General features: G+C 30.2%; 1 protein-coding gene across 1 annotated transcript; it reads right to left on the bottom strand.

Annotated features, from left to right (window-relative positions):
• Nucleotides 1-6,344: 6,344 nt before the first annotated feature.
• Nucleotides 6,345-10,489, bottom strand: LOC117906329 (uncharacterized oxidoreductase At4g09670-like). Its single transcript, XM_034819316.1, has 2 exons — nucleotides 9,914-10,489; nucleotides 6,345-7,120 (listed from the first exon to the last, which is right to left on the bottom strand). Exons 1-2 carry the CDS (start codon nucleotides 10,373-10,375, stop codon nucleotides 6,521-6,523), a joined length of 1,062 nt encoding a protein of 353 aa, XP_034675207.1. The 5' UTR covers nucleotides 10,376-10,489; the 3' UTR covers nucleotides 6,345-6,520.
• Between the last annotated feature and the right edge of the window lie 447 nt (nucleotides 10,490-10,936).

Here is a 10,936-nt window from a genome sequence, read left to right as displayed (position 1 = left end):
TGTTAGTATATATATATAAATAATGATAACGTAACTTAGAGTTTTAAGTAGTAAAGAAAGTTACAGACAGATGAGTTTCAATAATATAGGAAATGAAAAATAATTTAAAATTTTCTGTTGTTAGTTGTTTGGTTCTTAGCGCCGCCCGCCCCCGCGCCCCCCCAAAAAAAAAACAAAAATATTTTATTTATTGTTGTGGGCAAATTTACAATTAAATTGCTTATTGACCTCTTTGAGATATTTTGAATTTTTACGTGAATATTATAAACTTTTCTAGAATATATATATATATATATATATATATATATATATATATATATATATATGTGTGTGCGCGCGCGCGCGCGGGCGCAAACCAAATATTTGAAATAAATTGATGTCTTCGTGATTGCTTTCTCTACAATATGAAGATACCATAATTTTTTTTCCTTATTTTCTCCTTTATATGCTAACAATAATTTAATTATCATTGGTAATAATTTAAAGTTGATTACAAAATTCGAAGAAATGATGATTAATCGATTTGAGATGACATATATGAGATTAATGTCCTATTTTCTTAGGATTGAAATTCAAGTACATAAAGGTATTTTTATTTTTCAGAAGATATATGCAAGTGATATTATTAAAAAAATCAAAATGGAAAAATTAATGCAATCCTATTCTAACTTCGATTAAAGAAAAACCCAAATTAGGAGAAGATAACTCAGGTAAGTTGATTGATCATACAAATTTTAGAGGAATGATTAGAAAGCTACGATATTTGACTCCTACAAGACCAAATATTGTATTTGAAATTAAACTTGTAAGTAGATTTATGAAGTCTCCACACTAGTCTCACTTGCAAGCAACAAAGTGCATCCTACAGAACATTAAAGGTATGCAAAATGATGATATTTTTTATGGATTTGGTAACAAGATTGAGCTTATTAGACACATAGATAGTGATTGGACAAGTGATATAGAAAAGAAAAAAAAGTACTTCTGGTTATGCATTAAATCTAGGTTCAGGGGTTTTTTCTTGGTCACTAAAGAAACAAAGAAATTATCATTGGTAGTAATTTAATTATTATTGGTAATAATTTGAAGATGATTAAAAAATTCAAAGAAATGATGATTAGTCAATTTGGGATGACAAATATGGAATTGATAGTAGATAAAGGTATCTTTAATTTTCAAAAGACATATGCAAGTGATATTATAAAAATAAATCAAAATGGAATAATGCAATCCTATTCTAACATAAGTTAAAAAAAGATTGAAATTAGGAGAAGATAACTTCAAATTTTAGAGAAATGATTGGGAGGTTACAGTATTTGACTTGTATAAGACCAAATATTGTATTTGGTGTTAAACTTGTAAGCAAATTCAAGAAGTCTTCGTACCAATCTCCCTTCCAAGCAACAAAGTGTATCCTATGATACATTAAAGGTATGCACAATGATGGTATTTTTTATACATATGGTAACAAGATTGAGCTTATTGGATACATGGATAAGGATTGGGCAAGTGGTGTAGAAAAGTAAAAAAGTACTTTGGGTTATGCATTTAATCTAGGTTCATGAGTTTTTTCTTGGTCATCAAAGAAACAAAGAAATTACCATTGGTAATAATTTAATATTATTCGTAATAATGTGAAGATGATTACAAAATTCAAAGAAATAATATTAATCAGTTTGAGATGACATATATGGGATTCATGTCCTATTTTCTTAGGATTGAAATTTAAGTAGATAAAGGTATCTTTATTTTTTAGAAGACTTATGCAAGTGATATTATTAAAAAAATTCAATGGAATTATGTAATCCGATTCTAATTCCAATTAAAGAAAGACTAAAATTGAGAGAAGATAACTCAGGTGAGTTGCTTGATCCTACAAATTTTTGAGGAATGATTGGGAGGCTTTGCTGTTTGACTTCTATAAGACCATATATTGTACTTGGAGTTAGACTTGTAAGAAAATATATGAAGTCTCCACACCAGTCTCACTTGCAAGCAATAAAGTGTATCCTACGATACATTAAAGGTATGCAAAGTGATGGTATTTTTTATACATATGGTAACAAGATTGAGCTTATTAGATGCATAGATACTGATTAGGCAAGTGTTATAGAAAAGAGAAAAAGTACTTTAAGTTATGCATTTAATCTAGGTTCAGGAGTTTTTTCTTATTCACCAAAGAAATAATAAGTAATTGCTTTGTCAATAGCAAAAGTTGAGTATACTACATATACTAGTGTGCTACTCAAAAGGTATGGTGGCGTCAAATTCTTTTTGACTGAAAACATATTCAAAAATTTCTCACAAGGATTTTTTTTGTGATAATAAACCAACAATTGCATTAAACAAGAATCTGTTTTTTCATGAAAAAAACAAACACATTGACATCAAATTTCACTACATTAGTGATCAGGTGAAAGACAAACAAATTATGCTCAAGTTTTGTTCTTCTAAAAATTAAGTTGCAGAGTTTTTAACACAGTCCATTAAGATAGAGACATTGTTCAAGTTGAAGAAGATGATAAGTATGATGAAATTTGAAGAGTTTGGTTTAAGGGAGACAATATAAAAATCCTAATTAAACCAAGACTGTGTTTCTTTTTAGTATATTAGAATTATTAATATTTGAATTTGATTCTTCTTAGGAATTGGAATCATAATCCTATCAGAGTTTAGTTTTTATTATAATTAGATTTTTATCATTGTTCCCATATATATAAAAAATAATGATAGAAAATATGATGTGATAAATTTTATATAATTATTTATCATTTCTTTCATTGTTTTTCAGCTTTTCTTGTGAAAAAAGAATTGTTTTTGTACCGGAAAGATTGTTTTTGGTTGCTCACAATCTCACAATTTTACCATATAATCATTGTGCATCAAAGTGTGTAAATGCCCTATTCAGTTGATATAGCCACTACTGACAGTGGCAATGTTAGTATAGATCATTTCAACGTTGATTCTAAACACCCATAAAAGCATCAGAAGACTTGAATCATAGAACCACCAGTTCAACATGGCCACTAGTGGAGTTGTCTATAACTTCACGTTGAGGAAGAGAAAGACTAGTCCTCTAATACCGGGTTTTTAAGGACACGTCGGATTCTCGGAGTATAAAGTTTTTCATAAAATTATGGATCAAATGGTCAAAAAGAGTGGTGAAGATCCACATGTTAGTATCTAAGTGGGAGATATTTAGGAAAAGTTGGTCAAAAGTCAATGGTTTGAAAATTTTACCACGTCAGATGTAAGGAGTAGGAATTTCATAAATTAAATTTAGATTTGGAGAAAAAATTTAACCATCAAATAATTGAGATTGAGTTTTGAAAATTTGAATAGCTTCAACATCCAACACAGGGAGGGATCTTGGAGGGGTTTCTGATCTGCTAATTCATCTGCACAGCACTTATTCACCATCAGGAATTATTAAGTATCTTGAGAATTAATTTAATTATTATTAGGTAGTTATAAAAAAAATCATAGTTAGAAAAACTTGGTAAAAATTTATATTATATCAAATTATTATAATGGATAATTAAAAAGAAATTGAATTTAATTTTATAACAAATTGATTTGATTTTTATAATTAGAATTAAACTTTATAGAATTACAAAACATTAAATGGAGTTGAATTGAAATTAAATTAAGATTAAATTATGTTATGTGAATTTAGGAAAGATATACAAAAGGGGTAAATTAATTAAATGTGAATTTTATGAATTTAACATTTGAAATTATGATGCGATTGAATAATTTGACAAATGAAGTAAGTTAAATAAAAGTTATAACAAAGGGTTGAGAATTTTATTTTTATAAATTGAATTACTAATTAATTTATGGAACTAAGTTTTAGAATATTACTTAAATTTTTGTTGGTAAATAAATATTGATAAAATTAATGAGTTAAAGGTTATTATAATTTTCAACTTTTTAGTTGCCGAAAAATTATTTTATTTTTTTAATATTTTTATGGAATTGAATTTTGTTAATAGTTAATTATAATATGTTTTAAGTGAATTTTAGAGTTAAAAAAAAATACGGTAGTTTTTATCGTGAGGTGGAAAATCATAAATTGGGTATAATTCATAATTATGGAAGGTGAATTTAAAAGATGGTATTTTAGGATTTGTTTTAATAATATTATAATATATATATATATATATAAAGTGAAATTGGCCTGGGAGTTTAAAAGGAGAAGAAAGGAAAAAAAAAAACGGAAGTAGAGGGAGAGTTGCGGGGGAGTTGTCGGCAGAGAGTAGGAAAAATGGGTCGTCAGCTTTGGGACGCCAGTGGACCTACCAAATGATGTCCGTTTCGTGTAAAATTCTGGAAGGATATTCTATTCAATGCGAGGAACACTCCTACGGTGTCTGATTTAGTTTTAATGGTTAGATTTTTCAGATTTAAGGTAGGGTGGTTTAACCCTAAAACTTTGATTTAATATTTTTTTGAAAATTTTTTATATATTGTGTTGTTGAAAGATAATAAATGTTATTTCTAGTATTTGAAGTGTGATTATTGTTATGAATAATTTTATTTCTTGATTTACGGATTTTTTTTCTTAGAATTTTGGTAATGTTTTGAGAAGATTAAATATGAAAAAAAAATTAGTTTTATTGAGTACTAGGAATTATTGATGTTGTTGAAGATGAGAAAAATTAAGGTATAATTGTGTTTTGTTAATATTTGAATTATTGGAAAAAAAAATTCTGAATATTGTGGTGGTTTAATTGTGGGAATTTGTTGTATTGGTTATTAAAATTATTAATATTTTTAGAAATAAATAAAATGATGATATCAATTGGGTTTTTTTTGTTAATATTTGAATTATTGAAAAAAATTCCCCAAATGTTGGGGTGGCTCAATTGTGGAAAATTGTTGTATTGGGTGTTAAAAATTTTTAGATTATTGGAGATAAATAAATTATGACATAAATTACATTTTTGTTGATATCTGTATTAGTGAGAATTTTTTTTGGATATGTGTGGTTATTTAATTGAAGAAAAAAAATTTGTTATATTGGTTGTTGGAAAGTATTAAGCATGTCGAGAATAAATAAAATTTATGAGGTCAAGGTTTAAAACCATGTTTTGATGTTATACAAATTGATTGTGAATTTTCTTTGATGTTTGTGGTGATTAAAGTGAAGAAAAATCGTTGTGTGGATTATTGAAAATTACGAAATATAATGGAAGTAAATAGAATTATGTTTTGGAAAATTAGGGATGCTAAAATATGATTTGATTGCACTTCATATGTATCATGATTGTGTGAAGAAAAAGAAAAATTAAAGAAATGGTTACGTGAAATGGAAATGAGAATGAAAAGACCCCAAAGAGGGCAAAAATGAAAAGAAAAGAAAAATAAGAAATGAAATGATCCCAGAGAGGGTGAATTAAGAAGAGAGTGAGATCCTTATAGTGAAAAACCCAAAATTTTAACCCGAGAAGACTCCAAATGGGGAGTGTATTTGGGTACGAACATGTATCATTTGGGGAAAACTCGAGAACGACAGTGTATTGTGTGATTGCATATAAACATTTGCATCATGGTTGTATTTAAAAGAAGGATTTGTATTATTTATGAAGTGTTTGTTTGAATATATTATTCAAGACTAAAATGAGTTGTTTATTTTGTAAATTTAAAATTGTTGATATACTAAACATATGATTAAATAAGGAAAATAATAGTTTTGATTGTTTTAAATTTGTATGGTTGAAGTTTCTTTTAGTATGTATATTGTAAATGTAATATTATATTTTGACATATGCTTGTGTTTTATTGACCTAGAATTTCTAACTTATATGGGTGTAAAACACCCTATTGAGCAATGTGGAAATGTTTTATTTTCTAAAATTTTTAGATGTAGATATAGTCTTTGAGGGACCACAGGAAGATCAAGAAGTATTTCAGAAAGCAAAAAAACCATAATAATGGTTGTTTTTAAATGTATATTACCCTTTTGATATGTATAATGGACTTTTGTAAGTTAAATTATATTTTATAAGTTTGTAAAATATATTTGGAAATATTTTTTTGACTTAAAAATTATTATAAATATTTGAGCAAGAGATAGTGTGGTAGTTAGTTTTGGAAAAGTAAAATAATATATTACAATAGATCTTAGCTTAATAAATTTATTTAGGATTAGATGCCTTAATGAAAAAAATAAAAATATAAATTCAGGGTGTTTTGATTGCTATCTCGGATAGAAATAATCCTTAGGGTCAAACCCTTGACCTGAGGTCACGAGTCGAGTTCTGGGCTGCCCAGAATTTGAGGCACGACAAGTCCTATCGATTATGCATGCACAAAAAGAGTAGAATGGCAAGCATTCCAAGTATCGCTTATATCGGTTCCTTTATGTAAGGTAGAAACAACCCTTCTTTATTTATTAATTTAGCAACGTTCAGCAAAGTTCATTCAAAAGCAGCACTAATCAAACCCAAGACACTAAAAACCAAGCAAACAAAGCATAGGATAGGAAAGTTTTATCAACCCACTACACTTCAACGGGCTAAAGCCCCCGCTCAAGTGCGGCCTTCACAGCATCCAGCACCAGTTGCGTCTTCCTACTGATAGTTGGCCACTTTTGTTCAGGTTTTGAACCATTTCTTTTGATGTCTGCAACCAAACCGGAAAATTCTCTCACCATGAGAGCGTCCTGAGGAAGATTTGTTGTGACGACATGCTCGCTTGGCATTGTTCTCCACCCTGTCACGAGTTCATTGAACCAAGACTCTATACCAGCGGAAAAAGAAACGCTGTCCTCCTTAAAAGGAATAACGAAGTCATGAACCTGCAAAGTTCCCTTTGTTCCAATAACAGTTACATTCATTGTCAAATTGGCTTCGAAAGAGCAGTTGAAGGTCGCCACTTTCCCATCTTCCCATATTAGAGAGGCCCCGCATGATGTAAGTACCCCTGCTTTATTGAAAACAGTCCCAGGCAAAGCTATCACTGATTTAGGCAGTTCATAGTCAGCAGCAAACAGGATTGCCCCGATGCAATACCACCCAACATCACCAAGAACACCAAGGGCATCAAGGTCTGGCTTAACACGAATGTCATTCTCAAGAAAATCAGAATCAGCCAAAAATGTAAAGCAGGATTGCACCTGTGGGACCAAGAAGAGGTCAATCTTTGGAAAATATTCTTCTCCAAACAGCCATCATGTTATAGACAAGATAATAAGGACATGGAGAGTTGTTGTAAAGCATGCATACCATGCTTCTAGCTCTTAAAGCATACATTTACAAGGCAAAGACAAAGTTCATTTTTCAATCTTATCACAATGCAAATTAAACAGACCAACCTCATCCAAGCAAGCGAATTTTTTTTAAAAAAATTGATTTTCTACTTGGGACTTCTGATATTCTTTATGAAATACGGCGAGATTTATTGGCTGCTTGCCATGATAGAGAGTATTCGTTTTAGTGGAGCTCTACCCGTGAGTTTGGGTAAGATGTCGATGAAAATACCATGGAAACAATAAGTAGTCCCAAAGTATGATTAAATATACGTCTTCATTTTATATTGGAGAGTACATCATAAAATTGAAAAAAAAAAAAAGCATGAAAACTGAACAGGAATATGAAAACCCAAAGAATAATGGGAAGCTCATGTCATTGCTCTGCTTCCTTTTTTGAGAAACAATATCAAAACTAAATGCAGAATGAAAATGATAGCATGAAGTTTAGCTGGTCTGCCTAATCACCAAAAGGTGTGAGACTGCAAAAGAAAATTCCTGATGATTTGATGCAAAACATCATAACAAGAAGGGGAAATTGGTTTGGGAGACTTTTCAATAAAAAAAAAAATACTATAGTCTACATGGGAGTGTACTTCGTTTAACTAGTACCAATTTGGTAGCCAATGTTCGCATTCTTTAATTAGCAAGTAGTTACTACAGCGATATTGCTCAACTTATTGTACCAAATGATTGTTCATGTTTACCCCCGCAATGGTCAATAACTATTAATATTAGGGCTTTTTGTTTTCTACTAGGTGATGTTTGTTTTTTTGGCTTTTTGCTTAAAACAATTTGTTTTTTAGAATTTAGGTTTATTTTTCTACTTTTTCATGACTTATTATAAATTTTTTACTAAATAAAAAAAATCAAAATATGTAGTTTTTTCTAAATAAAAAAAATAAGATATTGATTTTTTTTTACTTTTTAATACTTAATAAAAATAAAAACAACCCAATATTTAATACTATTAGACATTAAGGTTCTATGTAGAATTAAGTAAAAAAAACAAATACCACTTTAATGTTGGTTTTTTGACGGAAGTGAAGGAAGACAAAAATATATTTTTTTTAAGTGAAAGTAGTGACCCTAGATCCCCTCATTCATTTTCTCAAAATTCACCTCTTTTAAGTTAGCAACAAAAATCGCATCCTCAACGCCTTCCATATGATGCACGCTCATTTCCCTCTCAATAGTGAAAACTCCTAAGAAATGCTGGGCTGTCCTCATCCCCATCTCTCAACCTTAATATGTTTGGTTCCCGGAAAATACCAAGGAAAGAAAAAAAAAATATTAAGGAAAATGATTTTTTTATATTGGGTTATCCTATGAAAAATATAAAAAAAAATCAAATATAATTAAAAACTTATGTATTTTTAAATTATTTAATCTTTATATTGATGAGTTAAAATAAATAAAATAAGTTTGAAGTAACAAAAAAAATAATTTATCGATTTTTAATCTATTTTTTTTTATTTATCTTCATTTTTTCTTTCCTTCTACCTTTTTTTTGTATTTTCTTTCCTTTACATTTTCCTTCAAATTTTCTGGGAACCAAACATAGCCTAAAAAATGGTTAGTCAGTAGAGCTTCTTCGTGATCCAAAATGTTATATAACCCTTTTATCATTTCCCACTTTACAACCCACAAAACTAAAAAATTCTCACCCCACTGAGCACCGTTCACCCAACACCTCATCAATTGCTAGCTACTATTCAGAGTCATTTGCCAAAAAATGGCACTTACACTTATCTCCGGTAGAGCATTTATGATTAAAAAAAATGCTCCTAAAACCCTATAGCAAAGTGGTTATTTGATTAAAAGTACCATTGAAAACGTAATTTTGGAAATCTAACATTCCATCATTTTTATCATATTTTGATAAAAATATCCTTATTCTTTTCTTATAAAAACAACTTTTTTTTTTTACAACCTACATATAAATACTTAAAATAGTTAAGGGCATTTATGTCAAAAATAGGATACTCTTCAAACAAAAACATAAAAAATATTAAATTTACAAATATGAGGATTATTTCATCTTTTATAACCAATTAATTTACAACAAAAAAGCGTAAAGTAATGTTTCCATTTCATAACACGCTTCATCTAAATAGTTGAAGTTAAATAATTTAAATAAAAATTATTAAAATATTAGCACCCATGACAATTAATCTTTTTACTACTCCTTTTTCTTACTTTGGTTTTGCCCTTTATTCATTTCGTTATAGTACAAGTGTACAGCAGGTAGAAAATGACAAGCCAAAAGAAAAAGTTCCAAAGATAAAACAAGACCATAATAACCTAATAATGTCTTTTCCATTTCCTAGATTTTTTTTTGGCTCACAAAAGATTTCCCTATTATCATCCCATTTTACAAACTAAAGAGAAAAAAAATTGTGGTTCACTCCTTTTTCTCCCGACAGGGTTCCAAATTCCTGTTCTAGAAATTCCAGAACAATTCTAAACCCCATGATTTTCATATTTGGATAATTTTCCTGTACATCGAAAGAATTACCATATCTTTTTTTACCATTTCCTCGCATTCTGTAAAGCCAAACAGAACAAAATTACAAGTTAATGCTTCACCGACGGAGTTTATTGAGACCCAAAATTTCCATCTTTGGAGAATTTTCCTATATATTCACACACAGAACATACCGATTTGAGTTGTCCAAAACGCTGCGGATCGGAAAGGAACTCCTTCATCTTAGCCGTCCGAGGGTGGTGCAGCCACATTGAGCCGTCCATAAACTGCACTCCATTGGATTCGCACGCCTCCAAAATCTGATCCAACTCCGCCACATTCAGAGCCGCAGGCTTCTCCAGAAGCACATGCTTCTCCTTCTCCGCCGCCAGCACTGCCCACTTCAAGTGCAAGCTCGTCGGCAGCGGCATGTACACGGCGTCAACGTTGGGGTCGTCCAGCACCGCCTCGTAGCTGCCGTAAATCTTAGCCGAGGGAGGGAATCCGTTGGCGGTGGCGAATCTCGTGGCCTTCTCCAGCGAACGGCTGCCGACGGCGTACAGCGTGGCATTGGGAGCTAGCGTTATCGCTCTCGATACCTTGCGCGCTACCTCGGCGCAGCCCAAAATCCCGAATTGGATCAGCGTTTCGGCCATGTCGTTTGGGAATCGTAGAGAGCGTTTGGGTTACGGACGGTGTCGTGCAGTGTAAAGGAAGGCAGTGTTGTCTGCTTTGAAGATAAGGCAGCAAGGCGATAATAGTATTTGACTCACCATTGAAAACCAGATACGCTTAATCTTAAAAGGATATACGTCTAATTTACTACTCATGCCTTTTTCAAAAACGGACATTTTAAACGGTTTGATATAAAAAACAAATTATAAAAATCAAGAAAAACATGTAAATAAATATTTACGAATGATCGAAGGCATTTTTGGCTTATTAATTTTAAAAAATATAGAAAAAAGAATTCAAATTTTTACAAATCAATTTTATTTTCATATATTTTAAAATATATGCACTTTTTCATAAGTTAAATAATCATTCCTTAAAATACCATTTTACTTGATAATATTAAATAAAATTATTCAAAATTAATTTGATAAAAATGTTTTACAAATAAATATATTATAAATAATCATTATGGAAAAATCCTTATAGTTAAGTAATAAATAAAATCTTTTTAATCCTCTAGTCAATAATGGTTTTACATCTTG

Source organism: Vitis riparia, chromosome 18 (assembly GCF_004353265.1).
Source record: "Vitis riparia cultivar Riparia Gloire de Montpellier isolate 1030 chromosome 18, EGFV_Vit.rip_1.0, whole genome shotgun sequence".
Taxonomy (NCBI): domain Eukaryota; kingdom Viridiplantae; phylum Streptophyta; class Magnoliopsida; order Vitales; family Vitaceae; genus Vitis; species Vitis riparia.
Note: the sequence above shows the minus strand (reverse complement) of the source record. Positions and strands in the feature narration are given on the sequence as shown.